The 21,227-nt window shown below is 38.7% G+C and overlaps 1 protein-coding gene across 8 annotated transcripts in view; it reads right to left on the bottom strand.

The window, feature by feature from the left end:
* The window catches only part of Orc3 (origin recognition complex subunit 3), a 62,679-nt gene that overhangs the window by 6,196 nt on the left and 35,256 nt on the right, over window positions 1-21,227 (bottom strand). For 7 of the 8 annotated variants that reach the window (XM_027403401.2, XM_035439932.1, XM_027403404.2 and 4 more), the window contains 5 exons: window positions 15,430-15,546; window positions 14,545-14,624; window positions 5,301-5,434; window positions 2,949-3,028; window positions 802-902 (listed from right to left, as the gene is read on the bottom strand). In XM_027403401.2, the coding sequence (XP_027259202.1) occupies window positions 802-902; window positions 2,949-3,028; window positions 5,301-5,434; window positions 14,545-14,624; window positions 15,430-15,546 (512 nt within the window). The remainder of the gene's footprint in view (window positions 1-801; window positions 903-2,948; window positions 3,029-5,300; window positions 5,435-14,544; window positions 14,625-15,429; window positions 15,547-21,227) is intronic. The other variant, XM_027403402.2, reaches the window with a different exon arrangement.

Genomic DNA, 21,227 nt, shown 5'->3' with positions numbered 1-21,227 from the left:
CCTGGGAGAGAGTCTTGGTAACAACACCAAGTCTGTGATTTCACAACAAATTTCAATCATTCTCAGCATTATTTCGGCAGCTGGGGAAAGGCTGAAGAGTCAGATGTAATAGACAACAAGTCAGAAGAGTGGCTGGGTGGCTGGTGAGCCTCTCAAAGGCTGGGGTTATAAGCAAGAACCACCACATTCTGCTTTTAACTGCTGAAGTAATTTTCTTTGGTGCATGTCCCATTTTAAAATTTGTAACAAGTCCAAGTTTCCAAAAGGTCACTTGGTTAATTTCATGTACACACATAACACTGGCTTTTGGGAAATGAACAAAATGATCTTCCCAAGAACCACAAAACACTAGAATGGGAGACTTTGATAGTTCCTGAGCAGATAGGCACTGTTCTGATAAAATATTCAGAACAAAATAGTAACATAGCTAGTATACAATGTCTATTTTTGGGCTTGGCCCAGATCTGTCATTTACTACACATACAGGCAAAAAAAAAAAAAAAAAAAAAAAAAAAAAAAAAAAAAAAAAAAAAAAGCAGATCAGGAGAAATATTTTATTTAAAACTTTCCATATATCTGCAACCAGCCTAATGGGCTAAATGAAGTGTAAACTTGTGTTTCTGAACTGACAGTAAAAAATTAACCAAGTCATTTGATTAGACAACTCAACAAGAACAGGTCAATAAAAATGCTAACTTTAGTTAGATGGAAGAAATATCCTGGATTGGCTATAGGCAGCTAGTTTATAGTGTCATTTGGAGAAAAGGGATTACTTTTAGCTCTTGAAAGCTTTAAACTCACCTCACCAGGTTGTCCATGAAGTTCACAACATTTTCTCTGAGCATTTCAAACTTGGTTTGCTTCTTAGTTGTTCTCCTTAACTCCTTCATTTCCAATAAGGACTACAGGGCATAATGGGGAGGGTATGTAAAAGAATGTACCATTTTTGGTGACTTTAGGACAGGAACACTTTCAGAGAGAACTGTCACTCATCATGTAGAGAGGCATGAGCTGTCACTCAAGTAAAGATGCCCTTATGCAGAGTGCAAAGAACCAGATCAAAATGTGTTTTATTTTCTGTTAAGAATCTGGGAAGACTATCTTGCTACATGTTTTGCTTTAAAACATATACCAACTGACTGTTGAAGGAGAGAAGAAGAGAGCAGTTTACTTCACTGCTCCGGTATGTAAGAGTGCTCACTATTTAGAGACCATTAGTTCATTTACCAGCATGAGGGTGAGTGCTAAACAAGGAAGAAAACACCATCCATTACCACCACAGCTTTGGGTCACATTAACAACAGATTCTGAGTTGAGTTTCATCCAGACTGAAATTCTGTGCTACATTTTTAACTTAGTAGTATGGTACAAAGAAGGGTCTTCTGACAATCAAGGGCTGAAGAAAATGTATTATCTGAGATAACTGGGCATACTGGGCTCAGTTTCTTTTTATCCTGTGAATGTTAATTAAAAAAGAAAAAGACGGGCTGGAGAAATGACTCAGAGGTTAAGAGCACTGGCTGTTCTTCCAGAGGTCCTGAGTTCAATTCCCAGCAACCACATGGTGGCTCACAACCATCTGTAATGAGATCTGGTGCCCTCTTCTGGCATGCAGGCATATATGGAGGCAGAATGTTGTATACGTAATAAATAAATAAATCTTTAAAAAAAAAAAACAAAAAAGCAGCCGGGCATTGGTGGTGCATGCCTTTAATCCCAGCACTCCGGAGGCAGAGGCAGGCAGATTTCTGTGAGTTCGAGGCCAGCCTGGTCTCCAGAGCGAGTGCCAGGATAGGCTCCAAAGAGAAACCCTGTCTCGAAAAAAAAAAGAAAAAGAAAAAGACAGATTGTAGTTCAATGGTAGGGTTCTAGCTAGTTTTGAGACATTCTGGGTTTGGTTCCAGCATCACAGGTTAGGTAGCTAGGGGTGTGTGTGTGTATGTGTGTGTGTAGAAAATTGTCATTAGGCTCTCGACTTCCAAAAAGAGAATTACATTATATCTACATATTCTTTTTAAAACCATATATCTATTTTCCCCTTTCAGTCAGTTAATTCTGTTTCCTTCCTTGAGGCTTCAGGAATGGTTTCTGTATTGTCTAGTAAACTGTAGACTGTGTGCATGTACAATCTAGGATGACAGTGAGATAAACAACAGTATTGTAGTACAGAATTGAATCTACCTCTAGGTGGAGACATGTGCCTGTCTTCTCCCTTTCAAATGAATTCAGTCCCATAGGTCAAGGTCCTGGCTAAGTGGCAATCTTAGTGAGGCCAGTTCATTTATCTTAAGATAATGTGGTTTTCCTTTCTAGCATTCCCAACATCTAGTTACTACAGAACCTCCATGAAGTTTGGCTGGGCCTCCCATCTTTCTGAGTACTGCCTCATATAGACTATTTTTGCATGCTGGCCAGAGGCAAAGTATGAGTTTTAACTTCCTAACCCTTTGGGCTTCCACAGTCTCTAAAACTATCCTCCCTGCCCTGTGGCTGCCTGTTTGTTTTTCCTATTTTCCTCCTCTGAGCAGCTGCAAGAATTACAGCTTGCTTGCCCTATTTGTGTGTATGGGTTTTTTGTTGTTGTTGTTTGTGTTTAAGTACTAATAAATTGTCCTCAAGCTTGTTTGAGCAACTGGTTAAATTTTTTTTTCCTTCATTAATAAGACTAAGGACCCCCAAAGAGGATCTTAATTTTCCTGCTAATATGATGGGGTCCCTAAGAGTTCCTGTAACACTTCTGCCTTCTAATTCTTCAATAGGCACACAAAACCAACCCCTTCAGTTTTATATGGCATCAGTATGTCTCATTTATTAGTTGCCAAGTCTGTATTGTTATTGGTTGTGATGTAAAAAATGAAATTGAAGACATTCTGGCAGAGCTAGTCTAGACTAGTTAAAACAAAGGCACTACTCCTAATGCAGTTGGAAGGGAAAGAAAGATACCTGACCTTCTGAAGGTGATAGAGGTCTGTTTTCTGCAGCCCCTTTGACTGTGATCCACAAGCATCCTCTTCCTCTTTGCTATCTGCTTAGAATACAAAACCAATATATAATAGAGGGAACAGATACTTGCACTAATCCAATGGACCTAGAAGTTACACTTTTCAACAAGAGCAGGATTCGATCAGAAGCTAAAGACAATACATAGTACATAGTTTATAGGGTAGGGAGGTCTTCAACAACTAGCTACTGAATTCTGAGTGTTTTGAACCAACAGAACAAAAGCCTGTACAGATATCTTTTTTTTTTAAATCATACAAATTTGAAAATATATCCCTTTGACCTTGCTAAGACTATAAGCATTATAAGCTACATTGTAACATACCAGTCTCAACTTTCCAGTTTACTGTTCTTGATTCATTACTGTTCAGTATGAGGAAGATGATATATAAAAGCGGTAAAATCAATCTGAGGAAGAGAAACCCCGTCTGATAAAATAGCTATGCTTCTGGAGGGGATGATGCTCTGACGTGGTAACCTGACACTTGGCAATGGTTTGGTTCAAGTACAGCAGAAGAATTTAGATAAAGAATACATATTATTCTTAAAGAATCAGAAGATAATTCCTGATTTTAGAAATCCTGAGGTTAGGATATGTAGTAGCTAAATTCTTTCTTCCATTTCATTAGGTTGTAGCAGAACCTTAAAACTGATTGCAACACTCAGCCTGATTTGATGCCCTCCCTTAAATTTAAATCCAAATTATAATATGCCAGTAGTGTACGGAAACCAAATATTTCTTCCTGTGAGAAATATTTTTGTTTTTTGTTTTTTGGTTTTTTGAGACAGGGTTTCTCTGTGGCTTTGAGGCCTTCCTGGAACTAGCTCTTGTAGACCAGGCTGTTCTCGAACTCACATAGATCTGACTGCCTTTGCCTCCTGAGTGCTGGGATTAAAGGTATGCGCCACCATCCCCAGAGAGAAATGTTAAGTATATTTTAATAACAATTGGCTCTTTAAAACTGAGAAATAAAGACAAATCACCAGGATGGTGGCTTTGCTTTAATTCATAAAACACTTCATTTTTTTTTATACTGTTGTCAATCATTTTAATCTTCAACCTTCCATTTGAGAAGCTGCAATCCTTTAGTGCTGGTGTAACACAGGATTTGTTCACTAGCTCATCACACATAAATTCTAATTACAATTTTTATGTTTTTTATGGTCATTTTCTTTTTTTTTAAGATTTTATTTATTATGTATACAACATTCTGCTTCCATGTATATCTGCACACCAGAAGAGGGTACCAGAACTCATAATGGATGGTTGTGAGCCACCATGTGGTTGCTGGGAATTGAACTCAAGACCTCTGGAAGAGCAGTCAGTGCTCTTAACCTTAACCTCTGTGCCATCTTAACCTCTGTGCCATCTCTCCAGCCCTATCAGCAGTTTCTTAAAGAAGTCCTGCGTCCAATTTACTTTATATTCTTCTATACGTTGGACCATATTTATGTTAAGAGTGGCTTCTCGTTGGTGAAACTACAACTGAGAACTGACAACACACACACACACTCAGTTGGAGGCAAAGAGGTGGTTTATAGTCTAGGTGCTATTAGACAGCTGTGAAACATTAAACAGCTCACTTTTTCTTCCTAGGTTTCCTCTTCTTGTGTCTGAAATGATCTCAAGTTCCAGTCTTTTAACATTCTTACTTTTGTAAAGTGATCCAGGTCATTATTTTGGTGTTAAAAGGTCACCACCACACATATGTTGGAGGGAAGCCTTCTTTGTACCTGTTTAGAATTTCTCCCCCTGCCTGTTTGTACCACACCTCGTTGATCTTTATAACTGAGCACTCATCAGAGACCAACCTGCATAGAAGTTACAGAGATAAAGGAAAGATTCCCACAAAAAATAATTTACTAGAACTAAAGGATTTTAAAGACAAATGAACATCTATCAAATACAGAAGGGATTCAAATTCCAAACAAAGTATTTTCATGATGCCATGTCTAATTCTATTGCTTATAAATCAAGCCTCTTTCCTCAGCCATCCCAATGCCCCCTAGATTAGGAAAGAGTACAAAATGGTCTATCTAAAGAATGGAAATTGTCTACAGGCATGAATTTACTACCCTGAATTTACTATCACCCAGTTTCATCTGGCGAATGAAAATGTTCTTCCATTTGATTTTTGCAGTGTTTAAAACAAATCTAGAAGAGAAGCACTTTGCCTATTTGCAGTTGTTGAGATGGGACATTCTGAGTCTTGCCTGCTGACTGACCTTCAGGAGTTTCAATGCCATTCTGGTTAAAGGATTATGTCAGTAAGAAGGGGCAGGATTTTATATTTACTTACCATCAAGGTTCTGAAACTGGGTCAGAAAATCCTTTACTTTCTGGGTTGTGCTGCCAAGCTGCTTTGTAGTAGAGGAATGTAAAACTTCAAAACATTTCTGAAGTATGCTCATCAGTTCATCCTTTGCCAGCATCCTAGAAAAGAATCAGTGACAGATCTAAGGTAACTAGAAAATTAGCAAACCCAAAACTTTTTCTACACATGAAGTATTTTTATTCAGAAGATGAAATAAAATCTTCATTAGTAGTGACTATTTTCCTTTTTTAAAAAAGTTTTATTCAACATATGCTACATTTAGAAATATAGAGCTCTCAACCATATTTTTAGTTTGTGTTCATAACCTGGTTCTGATACTGTAAGACAGGACAAGTTCATTACTCATTTCTGGTCCTTGGCATCCTTATCTGTAAATGGTAACAACACTTCATTGCATTAGATGTAAACCTCCAAACTGAAACATTCCCTTCTGGGTGGAGGCTTCTGGACTGACTCAGGAAATAAATGAAGCCTACAATGCTTGATGAGAAAACAGAACTCACAGGTCGAAGAAATTTATAAAACAAACAGTATGTATGAATTTGAACATATATAATAAACCAATTGGTATATCAAAACATCTAAGCTACAATGTAAAATCAGATGGTAGCACTGATTTACATTGCAATAGGACAACAGGAAAGGACAAAAGTTCAAAAAGAGATCATGGTATACATGGAAGTTAAGTATATACTAGAGGTGGCATTTCAAATCGATGGGGAAAATATGCTAGGTGCCAGAAAGCTATTTTCAGAAGAGCACTACTTCACATTATTTACACAAATTTATTCTGACAGATGACAAATGTATGGTTTGGGATCAGGAAGGAAACAGCTCATCCTAGAAGAAGCAAAGACACTAAAGCCTAATAATAACATTTGTGAAGAAGCAGATACACTGTTAGCACCAGTGTGCACAGGTAAAATCAACTTTATAGTAAGTCTCAGCAACTCTACATTCATGTACTCATTTTGTGGAAATAATTACACAAATGTATAAGCATTCATGCTTATGATTAATGTTTGTAATACTGAAGAATTAGGAACAACCTAAATATATATTAAGAAAGAGTCTGATTAAATAAAACACATTCCCAAATGCAGGATATTTGAAATGATGCTAAATAGTCGAGACTAAGTTGGAGAAACCCACAGAAAGTTGACCTGAACAAGGGTGAGCTCATGGACTCCAGACTGACAGCTAGGAAACCAGCACAGGACCGACCCAGACCCCCTGAACATGAGTGTCAGGAGGCCAGGGCAATCTATGGGGCCTCTGGTAGTGGATCAGTATTTATCTCTAGTATACAAATGGACTTTGGGAGGCTATTCCACATAGAGGGATACTCTCTCAGCCTAGACACACTAGGGAGGGCCTAGGCCCTGCTCCAAATGATATGACAGGCTTTGAAGATCCTCCAAGGAAAGCCTCACCCTCCCTGGGAAGCAGAAAGGGGTTAGGATAAGTAGCGTGTTAAAAGTGGGCAGGGGAGAGGGAACTGGGATTGACATGTAAATAAGCTTGTTTCTAATTTAAATTTTAAAAAAGGAAAAAAAAAAGAAATGTTGCTAAATAATGAAGCCGGGCAATATACGGTGCTAATGACAACTTATACACAGGGGTGGGTGGGTGGGTGGTGGGTGGGTGTGTGTGTGTGTGTGTGTGTGTGTGTGTGTGTGTGTGTGTTATGCCATGAAACAATACTCTGTAAGACACTATTATTCCCATATTAGAGATGAGCAAATGGAGGCACAGAGTTTTAAGTAACTTATTCAATGCCCTGAAACTGGTCACTGACAAAGCTGAACTTTGAACTTAGTGTGACATGGCATCTATGTTCTCTTGAAGAGGAGGGGCAGAATGGACGAGGTCTCCTCCTTACCTGTTCCAGGCTGAGATTTCAAGTTTGCATCACCAGAGCCAGCATCATGCATGTTCTGACTGACCATACACACTGTAGTTCAGAACAGTGTCTATGCCAGAACACACATGCACCCACTCTGAACTACATGCAAAAACTTGTTATAGAAACTAAACTGGCTTTCAATTTTGAAATGTCAATGGCAAGTAATAAGACATAAAAAGGAAGATGGGGAGTTAGCTCCACGAATATGTAGAAAAGGTGCTTTTTTGGTAGATACATCACTAAGCTGCAAAGGTGGGTACACATGGCATGTTTGACCAAGGTAAGGCCATGGTCACCAGCATGGAGACAATGGGTAGTAGCAGATGGCAGCCACAAAGAAGCCATAGAGCTAGAACAGATCACTACATAAACTAAGGCTTTTACTCTGGGTGAAATGAAGGGAATTTAATGGTTTAAGCAACAACACACAAAAGAAAAATAAAAAAATTGCTAGTCATATTTTCAAAATATATTCCGACTGCTGCTTTGTAAAGTAACATGTATGAAATCAGGTAGACCAAGTTTCTTTTGGTTGGACAATCAGAGGGATATAGAAACTACAGAAGATGGTTTCAGAGGGCTGGACCAGGATTTCAGTTTCATACATGTCAACTTTGAGATATATTCCGTATCTCTCACAAGACTGAGAAAGCATCAGGGAAGGCTGGAAGGAGCATGCACTGAGGAAAGGGGAAAACACAGAAGTCTTAGAAACCACTGAAGTAGTAATGAACCATGTCAAATGCTGGTACCATAGAAATAAAGAAATAATTACGGTGAAGTTTAGGTAAAGTGCAGGTCATGGGTAACTTGGATAAAACCAGTTTAGGTGATCAGAAACAAAAGCCTCATTGTAAATGAGTTTAAGAGCAAACTCCTTTCTTGTATATTTCTTTCACTAACAACAACAACAAAAACACATTTTAAAATCAACTTAAAATACAAACGCATTTTTTTTATCTGTTTCTAGTAATAAAAATCATTGCTCACCATTAGTTAAATGGAGAATTTCAGTCCAGTTTTGGAAATAATTAATCTGAGATTAATGCCTAAAGCCATCCAGTTTCTCCATGAATAAAAATAATTCTTCCTTTACTGTCCCCCCCACCTCAAGAAACTTTTATTCCCTTTATTTTCTAGAACAGTTAATATGGCATTAGTATGCTATTCTTGTGACTAGGTATATTCTTTTGCTATAACAAAATACCCAAAACAAGGTACTTCTTTTTTCTTTTCTTTTGCTTTTTTAAAGGAAGTAGTTTTGTTTTTTGTTTTTTTTTTTTAGCTCATAGTCTTGGGGAAAAAGTCCAAAATTGGATGGACAGTACCACTCAATGGTTAGGTATCTGATGAAGGCAACATTGGATGTGGCATCTGAAAAGAGAGCACTGGGAGGGAGAGATGGTCAAGAGAGGAAGCAAGAGAATGGGGAAGGTCGAGGTGAATTGGGTAACAACTCATTTTTCACAACCAATTTACCCCATGAAATCAATAGTAATTCTGAGAACAGTACCTAGTCAATTTAATTACCTGGCACATCTTTTTTCGTGTTTTTGTTTTGTTTTGTTTTGTTTTGGCAGGGGGTGGTTTCGAGACAGGGTTTCTCAGTGGCTTTAGAGGCTGCCCTGGAACTTGTGTAGACCAGGCTGGTCTCAAACTCACAGAGATCTGACTAGCTCCTGAATGCTGGGATTAAAGGTGTGTGCCACCACTGCCTGGCCTACCTGGCACATCTTAATTTGTATCTTAACAGTTTGACCACAGTTTAATAATCCCACAGTGAAGACCAAGCTTCCAACATATGAATCTTTGAAGGCTGAACTAAATCTAAGACAAAGTTTTAGAGCATTTGTGTGCTCAAGAGCGTATGCACAATCTCTGAGGAGATGACAGAAATCTATGTTAATACATCTCAGATGACTGATTCTTATGCACAATAAAGCTTGAAACCACTAAAGAAGTAGTGACTCTCAAAATCCTTTAAATACAACCTTTTGTCTGATTTCATGCTAAGCCTATAAATATTTGTAGAGAAATTCAGGACCAGCAATCTCTATAGTAAAAAAAGTGAAATGATATTTCAGTGCTTATCGTCTCAGACAGCTCCTACGCTAATAAATCTAACATACTGTAGGTTAGTTTACTCTTTAGGAAGTATTTCATTATCATCTAAAGTGGAAATGTAAAGCTGAACTATGAACTAGATTTCTAGTCTCTAGGAACTAAGCTGAGGTGGTTAAAAATATAATTAGGGTTTTTTTTTTTTGTAATTTAACCAAAGCTGAGTGTATGTGCTCACATGTTGTTATTTGTACTGGCTAGTTTTCATGTCATCTTGAACAAACTATCTGAGACGAAGAACCCTCAATTAAAATGCACATTAAGATCTGACAGTAGGTAAGACTGTAGGCACTTTCTTAATAAGTGATTAATAGGGGAGGTCCAGCCCACTGTAGGTGGTACTACCCTGGGCTGGTGGTCTTTGGTTCTGCAAGAAAGTAGGTTGAGCAAGTCATGAGGAGCAAGCCAGGAAGCAGCACTCTTTTTTGGCCACTGCATCAGCTTCTACCTCCAGGTTCTTGCCTGGTCTGTCCTCAGTGGACTGTGACTTGGAATATGTAAATCAAATTCTTCCTCCCCCAAGTTACTTTTAATAATAGTGTTTCATCCCAGCAACATAAACCTTATCTAAGATACTATTTAAATCAAAATCCTTAATCAGAGCCATTGAAATATCTCAGCAATTAAGGCACTTGCTCTGTAATGCATACAATGGAAGGAGAAAACAATACCCAAAGTTGTCCTCTGACTTAGATGTGTAGGCCACCCACTGCCAAAGAGGTGATCACTCTCTGAATAAGTAAGTGCAAACACAAAAGTACCCAATTCAGACACTAGAATCCATGAGCTCTCAACCAGCTTCAGTGTGTAAGTCTGTTTCTACAGTAAGTTCGTCCAGATGCACTCTGGACAAGCAAACTGAACATTGTCTCCCATTCTTCTGTATGTGCCATGTGCTGAGATGGTGGGTTAGTGTGAGGTGGTGGATGGAGTCCACAGAAGCTCTTAATCCTGGCTGCCTCTGAAACTGTTCATAAGCTCTGAACATAGAAGACACACCTAAACATGATACATGCCTTTTTACTGTACTCTGTCTGGAATGCAGAGCAAAAATGTGCTAGATTTGAAGATTTACATCTAAGTTCTTGTTCTGTAAACTAGGAAAAAATGTTTTTCAGACTTTCCTCAAACAACTAAAAGCAAAATAGTAAACTCAAAAGTGTCTCTCATGTTTTGTACATACCTCCTGTGTCAACGGAGGAAAGACATGTATTCCAAGGTTGCAGGCTTCTACATCACTTTCCTTTTATGGTGGCCACACTTTCACCTACCTGTCTTTGCTGTAACTACTGTATCTGATCCTCAGTGGGTTTTTTTTTTGTTTTGTTTTGTTTTTACCTCAACTTAATGAAAGGTTAGAAACTATACTTGGTATTTATGATTTTTGCTTTATTTATAGCCCTAAACTTGCACTTTAGATCCTGGCAAATAAAAGCTCAAAGCACTAACAGCTCTTAAATCAGATCTGAATTATGGTCCTATTGGCAGTAAAGTGACCTCACCCATGTCACTTAATCCTGAGCTGTGCTTAAGATTCCTCAGGGAAAGCATGGCTAATTGACATACTAGAAAAGTATACTGTACTAAACGGTAAAATGTACTCAAGGTGCCTAAGGCAGTATCTGGCACAGAACAAGCCTTCAATTAATGGTGGTTACTATTGTCACCATTACTTTTGTAATCTAGATACTACACACTACTAGACTGATATTTATGATCCATGACTGGATTCCAAGCTTAGCAGACCCAGGATACTTAAAAGAAGTGAGTAAGTTCCTCCCAGATAAATGAACTTATGAATTTGGGAATACCTAACAAGAGAAGGAAGACAGATACTAGTCATAAAATTATAACACAAAGAATCAATTAGCCAGGGAGCTGGAGGGATGGCTAGAAAAGTAAAGGTGCTTGCCACCTGACAATGCAAGCTTACCTCAGTGCCATCCCTGGACTCCATGTAAAAACAGAACTAAAGCCATACATCTATCAAGTTTCACATGTAAATACACATGATGGGAGAGAAAAATCAGCTGGCTATTTATGATATGATTACTGGGACAGAAAGCAAAGTCCCAGAAATATTCTATTTTAAAGTTTACACATACATAAAGTTTACTGACAAAAAAATGAAAATAAAAAGTATTCGTGGTCATAGAGTCACATAACTTTAATTCAACACTTAGGAGACAGAGGCAGGCTGATCATAGTGGTTCATGGCTAGCCTGGTCTATCCAGCAAGTTCTAGGCCAGCCAGGGCTGCAAAGTGAGAGCCTGTCTCAAAAGCACACAAACAACAAAAATAAAATTTCTTTGGGGATTTATTTTTCCAGACAGCAAGAAATTTCAGTTTCATAGTTACATGGTACCCATATATCACTAATAGTTACATCACTGCTCTTGAACTTTGTGGTAGTTTGAAAGAGACTATCCCCCATAAGCACCTTTATTTGAACACTCAGTTACTATTTGATGCTGTCTGAGCAGCCCAGGAACTCAACCTTGTTGGAGAAAATGAAGCACTGGAAGCTGACTGAGGTTTCAAAGCCTACTGCCATTCTGAGTGCTCTCTCTGTATCACGGTTCAAGCCTGCTCCCTGCTGCCCTGCTGCCACTACAAGCTAAACCTCTGGATCCATAAGTCCAATCAACTCTCCTCTATAAGCTGCCATGGTCATGGTGTTTTATCACAGTAACAAAAGTTATTAACTTCCTACTGTGTCCATCTGTTCTTCTGGGCCTGGAGGCAATGAGGACTAAAAATAAATCTAGTTAGTAGACTTCTTTATATGTTCATGTTACTAGGTGTGGAGTGTACACTGGCAGAGGCATGAGTATTTTAAGTTCAAGGCTGACTTGAACTACACAGTGAGTCATTGTCTCAAAACAAAACAAAACAAAACAAAACTACTATGTTCACATAAGCATTTGTAACTACTGATGATATTTTAGGCCTTGTACGGAAACCCACCTCACATTTTAGTTCCCTTTCTCCTAATTCAGATGGTTATTACTTGTATATATGTGTGGTGCATACAAGTGGTGGCCTGAATGACCATGGCCCCCAAAGGCTCATGTACTTGAATGCTTAGTCACCAGGGAGTGGAACTCTTTGAAAGGACTATAACAATTAGGAGGTGTGGCCTTGTTGGAGAAAGTGTGTCACTGGGATGGGTTCTGAGGTTTCCAAACACCTTTCCAGGCCCAGACTCTCTCTCTGTCTGTCTGTCTGTCTGTCTGTCTGTCTGTCTGTGATGTCACTCTCAGCTCTTGCTATAGCACCTGTCTGCGCACTGCCATGTTCTCTGCCATGATGATACTGCACCCAATTAATTTCTTTCATAAGAGTTGCTGTGGGAAAAAAAGGGGGGGGGGCTAGAGAGATGGCTCAGAGGTTAAGAGCACTGACTGTTCTTCCAGGGGACCCAGGTTCAATTCCCAGCACCCACATGGCAGCTTACAACTGTCTGTTACTCTAATTCCAGAGGATCTGATATCTTCACTCCAATGCACATAAAATAAAGGTTAAATAAATTATATATATAAAAAAAGAGTTGCCATGGTCATGGTGTCTCTTCAGAGCAACAGAACAGTGATTAAGACAGTGAACATGAGTGTATGGGTATGTACACCTACATGTGTACATGCAGGATGATATCAGGTATCCTCTCCTATTGCTTTCCACCTTTTTTCAAAATTTACATTTTTTTCCTTGTGTTTGTGCACATGTGCATGTTATAACACATGTGCAGAGGCCACATGACAACTAATAAACATTAGTCCACTCCTCCCACTATGTGGGCACTAGTGATTGGTATTATCCCCCTCTTCCCACTATGTGGGCACTAGTGACTGGTATTATCCCCCTCTTCCCACTATGTGGGCACTAGTGACTGGTATTAGTCCACTCTCCTACTATGTGGGCACTAGTGACTGGCTCAGACTGTGATGCTTTGTGGAGCCAACTCACCAGCCCCCCATCTTATTTTTTGAAACAAGGTCTCTCACTGAACCAGAAACCCAAGGTTTGTGCTAGACCAGCTCACCAGTGGGCTTCCAGAAACAATGGAATCTGAATCCAGGTCCTCTCGAAGAGCAGCAAGCATTAAGCCACCCTTTGTTAGGTTTTAATCACTTGGGGAAACTAAAATGTATTTAAAATTGTTCGGACAGTGAAAATTACAAGAATGGCAAGACCTTCCTTCTTGGTTCATACCCAAACTTTGGAGTCTACACCAACAAGGCTAAGAGAGCAAAAAGGATCAGCCAATACTGTGGTCCTTGTTCTTAAAGGTCAGCTAGCACCTAAAGGAAGATGGGACTCCTTTGGTAAATCATCTGTCATCTTGATCGGAGTTCTTAAAATCTCCAAATCTCTGCCAGTGTACCTCCCATAGGGAGGATAGTCAGGGCAGGTAGACACATCCCTCCCATATGGTTCCAGAGGGCATTACATGGTCAGCATGGTGCTACATGACCATGATCTATTCCTACATGGAAAACTAAAGGAGACCACGGAATTTAAAAATGAAAAAGAATAGCTGGGCAGTGGTAGTAGCGCATGCCTTTAATCCCAGCTATGTGTCCCCACTTTCCAAACTTAGTCCTTTCATTGTCTCTATTTGGTTCCAAAGCAGCTAAGATCAGTTGTTATCTTGTATCACAAAATACTGGTCCCAGATCTCTGAGAAGAAAATGTTAAAATAAAAATAAATGTGCAAAATTAAATGTGTTCAAGTGTTAAAGGTAAACAAAAGATCTCATAGCTGGTTATGCACTAACTAGCCAAATTAAAAGGAAAGAAAAAAAGCAGGGCTCTAAAAAATGAAATCTTTACCGTTAACTAATTTTGGTTACATTTGGCCCCAAACCAATAGACTTAAACATTGTATAATGAGATCATATGTAATGCGTATTATGCTGGTAAAGTGTTAGCTGTTTGGGCTCAGTAGCTGCTCCGGAAGCACAGACTTCAGATCATACAAGGAATTAAGAAAGAAATGGAAGATTGCTACACTAATTACATTATTACCAACAGAAACCGCACATACAAATTCAAAAGATATTCAAATATACTTAGATACAACAGGCCATGTAGGAAACTTTTGGGCAGACAGAATTCTGGAGGAAGGTGTTACTGGCAGGCTTTAAGCAGACAAAAAGGAACAAAACCAAAAACATTACCTCAGCAGCTGCAAGGCTGATGCATATTCCTCAGAATCCCATACATTATTTTCTAAACATGTGCAATACAGCTCCCTGATCTACAAATGAGAGATATGATTTATGAGAAATAAAAGTCACCCACTAAGTTTATAGCCTACTAGTTAGGCAAAATACACATAGCATACAAAGTAATTGATGTTATTAATAAAAAATTCACTGAATTACGAGAGACTTTTTGGCATATATTACATGAATACTACAGATACTACAGAAATATAAAAGTTAAATGAAATTGTATTAGGAGTGATTGACACAAGTCACTTTAAATATCATGACAGTTGGAATAAATGGCTGATTAAAGGTTTAATAGCTAAGTTAGCAGAATCTCACACAGGTCATTCCTCAATTTGATCTCTAAAACTCGGAGTTAAAGATCTGAAAATTAACCACTCTATTCACATGCATTGTACACATGGTTTGGGGGTATAATATAAGGTCAACTTAGTGTAATTTTATAAAAAGCAGAAATACTGTGTTTTAATTCTTGGTACAATACAAGGTTAACCACTAAATACTTTCACAGAGATGCTAGCTCTCAAACTAACTCTCCCTATGCACAGGATGAAGTGAGTGCTAAATTAGCAAGGTTATATGTTATGGTACAAATATAGAGTAAACAATCCACTGGGATCCACATGGCTATTTCTAGCTATGATTTCAAAAAACCAAAAAACCAAAAAACCAATTTCTATTATTAGTAATGTGACCAGCTGGAATAAACTGTGTTCTTACTATAAGAATTGGCTCCATTTCAAATTCCAATGCCTGAGTGATAGAGAAATCAAAACAAGAAAGTAATAATTTTCCTACATTGTTGATTCCAAATGAGGAAATCTTAAGTACCTGTCGACCCAGTGGGTACTTGGGAAGACAAGAGGTAAAATTATGAAGACATCTCAAAACAAGGAAGTAATTCATATGATAAACATGCAAGTCTTCCAGTAATAATTGAGTTTCTTCCTAAAAAAAAAAAAAAAAATCACAGGGTACATTAATAATATGCAAGGTAGTAAAATAAAATTTAAACATCAATTTATAGATACATACTTTCTAGAAAACGGATGAGTATTTAGAACTACAAATTATTTTCTTAAGTCATGAAAACTTGACATATACATCAAATTCAGGACACAGTCCAGGCAATTTTTTAGCATCAAATCTGGCTTTATTTTACACACATCAGAACTGATGCTGTAATTTAGTGTCTATTCTGTCATCTACCCCACCAATTACACACTTGTAATAGAGCATTTTTATTCTCTGTTTGCCACTATTAATCAACTGGTGTGTACTACAAGGGAGTGAAATAATTTTCCTCAGCTTCACTGAAATAGCAAACAGTTGTAGTTCTGGCCATCAATTCAATTAAAGGCTTCCTTTGCGATTTTCATCTGTAACATTCTCATGGTCCATAAGCAAACAGTATAGACCATTCACTGCTTATAATCTAACCTTAATAGGGCCTTGTTCTAGAAGAGTAAGGGAAAGAGAAGTATAATAAACAAGCTTGCTTCTTTAAAATCTTGCATCAAGGCCAAAGGAAAGGTCCAGAAGAAAAAAAGCCAAGCATACAGTTGTACATCCAGGCATACTCATTCAACAATTCCCACAATTCATCCTCTGAGCTGTAGGATGGTTACTTCTGCAGGTGACACCAGATTAAGAAGTTGAAGTAGGCTGAGTGGTGGTGGTGAACACCTTTGATCTCAGCACTGAGGAGGCAGATGCAGGAGGATCTCTGTGAGTTCAAAGCTAGCCTGGTCTGCAGAGCTAGATCCAGCACAGCCAGACAGAGACAAACCCTGTCTCGGGGAAAAAAAAAAGTCGAAGTGAAGACTATTACAGAAGACAACAAATAATTCAATCACAGAATGAGTAGAAATCAAGCTGGTACTGAGCTGCAAACCATCTCCCCGAGGTTTAGCTCTTAGTGTTTCAAGTTGCCAAGAGAGAAAAGTTATTAAAGTTCTCTATAGCTGGAGAGCCTGCAAACCAATAGCCCAGAGAGATATTCCCAATGATGCAATATTGGCACTTATATCTTGTGGGTAATGAGCTAATTGGACTTAAGCCCACTCAATTGAAGGGAACTCATGCCTGGTACTTGTTAACCTAGCCAAGGATCTGTGAATGCAGAGGTCATTGCTCTGGTATTAAGTAGAGTGTTGTAATTGGATCATAGGTCCTAGAAGAGAACCTACCACTTCCATTTATAGTTCCCAATTCCTTCGAAATACTAATTCATAGATATATATCTATCTTAGCCCTCATCAAAGAAGTTTCTTTCTTCCATAGGTAGAGATTACTACAGAGATCTACCAGATTGAAACACAGACTATAGATAGTCCACCCTCAAACAGATAATCTGTAACACAACCATGAAATCACCACAGACAAGGTTGCATGCATGAACTTTCAAAAATATAATGGTCTGTACATGATCTGCCTGAGGCCATACAAGTTAATATAACAAAATGGATGGGAAAACTACACAAGGCTTATAGACAGTTCAAGGGCTGCTGAGGGAGAGAGAATCAATTTTCCTCAGGATCAAGACCCCATCATGTTGCCCAGCTGTAAATACATGTATATATGGGCAATACTAATTGGCCACAATAATAAGACTCTGTATTTTTTTTTTTTGCTTTCCAGTACTTTATTTCAACATAACAAAGCATAAGAATTACACTCATATTGTTTAATAGAATGTAACTATGTTTAACAAAGCTGTGGTTGTTTTAAAGAGAATGTCGCTCAAAGGGAGTGGCACTATTAGGTGTGACCTTGTAGAGTAGTTGTGGTTTTTTTGGAGGCAGTATATCACTGTGGAGGTGGGCTTTGAGGTTGTATATATGCTCAAGATAATGCCTGTAGGGAGGGGATGCTGTAGCCACGCCAGCTCCTAAGCAGCTCCTAAGCAGGCGTGGCTACAGCATCCTCTACAATTCCCCTTTTATTCTAAAAGAGGATTAAAATTTAACAGTGTAAAGTATCCAAAATTAACAATCATAAAGGTGAAATATAAGAAGATACAACAATCTGCTTATGTCACATCCTAATTATCTATTTTAACTAAACACTAAAGTCATCTGAAAGAGGTGTCCAAGACTGAACACCTCCTACCAGATATTGACGGAAATTTGGTAATACGGAGCCAGGTAAAAATACAAGGGAATTTAATAGGGAAAAGCCGTACTTACAGAGCAACCTAGCCAGCCAGTGTGGCAGCAGTAAGTACATCAAGCTGAAGATGAAAGCAAAAGCAGGGCCACCAAGTAAGTGTCCCTCACTCTTCAACTTTCCCTATGTCACCCTGACCACACCCTGGCAGGCATGGTCAGGCACACCTGTAGCCAGCCCCTAAGCAGGTGTGGCTAGAGCATCCCCCTACAAATGTCCAGTGTCTTAGACTACTTCCTGTTACCTACAAGACACAGGACTCTCAGCTAGTTCTCCAGTACCATGTATGGCCATGATGTAAGAGAGCCACCCCAGTTAAATGATTTCCTTTATAAGAATTGCCATGGTCATGGTGTCAATTCACTGTAATGGAAGCCCTAAGACATTAATTAGTACCAGGGACTGGGCATATTGCTATGACAAGCCAAACCATGTTTTTGTTTGGATGAATTTAAACTTTGGTACTTTGGGTTAGGAAAGCAGTGGAATATTTGAAACACTGTTTAATGGGCCATACTTATAGGCACATGGAAGGCAATGCTGCTGAGAATGATTTGATCTGTGATGATCCAGAGGTTTCAGAGGAGAAGAATTTTAACATGTTGCCTTAGAGATCTTTCATGTGATATTTTAGTGAAGGAAGTAGCTGATTTTTGCCCTTGTACGAAAAATCTGCCTAATAGTTTTTGTTTTGTTTTGGGTTTTTTTGTTTTGTTTTGTTTTTTGATTTTTCGAGACAGGGTTTCTCTGTGGCTTTGGAGGCTGTCCTGGAACTCGATCTGTAGACCAGGCTGGTCTCGAAATCACAGAGATCCTCCTGCCTCTGTCTCCCGAGTGTTGGGATTAAAGGCGTGCGCCACCAATGCCCAGCTCTGCCTAAGAGTTTTGGACTAATTCCATTGGCAGAGGAAATCTCAAAACAGCCTGGTATAGACTCTGTTTTATGGTTATTAGTAGTAAGTCCAATCAGGATTTACAACGAAAAGGAACAAGCTGAGCAAGCTAAATTACAAAATATAAAATTTAAGGAATAAACACCAAAAAGTGGAATGGAACCAAGACCTGTGTTCAAGGAAGATAACCAGATAACAAAATGGAATAAAAGGAGTGGTTACTTCAGGGCAGGATCCTACCCAGCTAAGTTTGCAATTTATGAAAAGGAATTAAAGAAAAGCTTAGAGTCTGGTGTGGTGGCGCAAGCCTTTAATCACAATACTCCAGAGGCAGAAGCTGGTGGATCTCTGAGTTTGAGGCCAGCCTGGTATAGAGCTAATTTCAGAACAGCCAAGCATAGGCAATGAAGAACAAAAAGCTGGTGAAGATGCCATGTTCCAGCCCCAGCAAGCAGCAAAACTTGGCAGCTTCAGTCACATGGCTCTGGAGTTAAAGATAGAAGAAGGGGCTATGGAATTTTCCCTGAGACTCATGAAAGTCTCTTGAGGTCAGGCATGTCAGGCCTAGAGAGGCCATTGTGTGAAGCTGTGAAGCTGAAGCCTGGATTGCCTTGGAGGCTTCAAGATGTTGGAGATGCCAGAGCCCTGGGTTAGCTGCTGAGGAGAGCTGCTAATGGAGTAGAAACAGTTCAAGAGGAGGAAGTGTGTTGTGGTCAACAAAGCCTAAAGGAACTGGAGAGCTAAAAGACATTTTGACATCAGACAAGGAGCTGCAGAGTTTGGAGTTTGCCCAGCTGGTTTTTGGTCTTGCTTTGGTCCAGTATTTCCTTCCTCACTGTGCTCCCTTCCTTATATTCTGGAATGGCAATGTATGTCCCATATCATTATATGTTGGAAGTATGTAATCTGCTTTTTGATTTTACAGGTGATTGCATGAAGAGATTACATAAATTACACAAGGGACTCTGAACTTTAGACTTTTAATTAAGTTTGGGATTGTTATAAAATATGGGGACTTTTGAAATTGGACTGACTACATTTTTGCCTTATGATATGGCTATAAGCCTCTGGAGGCCAGGAATATGGTGCTCTGAAAGAAAATGGTCTCATATATGCTTAAGATACCACCCAGTGTCTTAGAACATTTCCTGTTGCCTCAAGATATAGGACTCTCAGCTAGTTCTCCAGCACTATGTCTGCCTGCATGTTGCCATGTCCCACCATGATGATAATGAACCAAACTTTTGAACTATAAGCAAGCTATCCCAATTTGGCTTACACATCCACATCATAGTCCATCACAGAAGGAAGTTAAGAGAGGAACTCAAACGGGACAGGAACCTGGAGGAGTGAGATGGGGCCTCATGTAACCCAGGCTGGTCTTAAATTCCCTATGTGGCCTTGAATCATTATTCCATTTTATAGATAAGGAAATTGAAGCTTAAATTAGCAAGCCACTTTCTTAAGGAAGTACAGCTAATGAGTAGTTCAAGATGGAATGCAAGATTACAACAGTAGAATTTTGTCTACTGTCATGTAATGCCAAAAAAAATTCAGACATTTTTACTCTAAATTAAAAATTCGTTTTAGACATCTTTGTATGACTTTAATAAGTAGCCTATAACTACTTCTTTAGTTAAGTCACTAGTCTATGCACTTCTTCATATTTCTAAGTGTATGAAGTCTTGAGAAAATAAGTCCTTATAAAAGACAAAATATGCATAGCCAAAATGAACACAGAAAAGAAAACAACTAATAGAAGGTAGTGAAAGAGCCGGGCAGTGGTGGCACATACCTTTAATCCCAGCACTTGGGAGGCAGAGGCAGGTGGATCTCAAGACCAGCCTGGTCTACAAGAGCTAGTTCCAGGACAGCCTCCAAAGCCACAGAGAAACCCTGTCTCGAAAAACAAAACAACAAAAAAGAGAAGGTAGTAAAAGAAGAATAAAACCAACATAAATGCCTAAGAAATATGCAAAGAGTCCTGGAAACAGGTAAGTAGCATGCTATTTCTGTACTAGATTAGACAGGCTCTTCTGCTGTCATGTCAGTGACTCAAGAGTACTGTAACGAATATTCCTGACTTTAACAATACACTATGAAAGTTCCAGCAAGAAATGTACTTAAAAGAGCTGATACTAATCTCACAACACTTAGTCTCACTTGTTCTGACATTTCTTTCTCTAGTGAAATCACTTGCATGGGCTCCAAAAACTTCCTATAATTGTACTAAAAGGGTTAGAGATTATTTGGTTACACATATAAGTTGAGGCCAGTCTATCTCAAAAGTAATAAAGGTGACTCATAGCCATCTATAGATGCCCTCTTCCGGTATGCAGGTATACATGCAGATAGAACACTGTATTATGTATATATGCATGATCTTAAAAGAACCACAGGGAAAAAAAAAACTTAACTTACAAATAAAAAACACCACGAAGTGAAATTAAACAGATCCAAAATCCAAAGAAGATTTTACAATACAGACAAATTAGTATTTATGACTCCAGAGAACATATGACCTTAAGGATCTAACATCTCTTGTTCAAGCTGAAAAACAATATATAT

Source organism: Cricetulus griseus, chromosome 2 (genome assembly GCF_003668045.3).
Source record: "Cricetulus griseus strain 17A/GY chromosome 2, alternate assembly CriGri-PICRH-1.0, whole genome shotgun sequence".
In the NCBI taxonomy this organism is placed as follows: domain Eukaryota; kingdom Metazoa; phylum Chordata; class Mammalia; order Rodentia; family Cricetidae; genus Cricetulus; species Cricetulus griseus.
The sequence above is the reverse complement of the archived record's forward strand: the minus strand, read 5'-3'. Positions and strand labels throughout refer to the sequence as shown.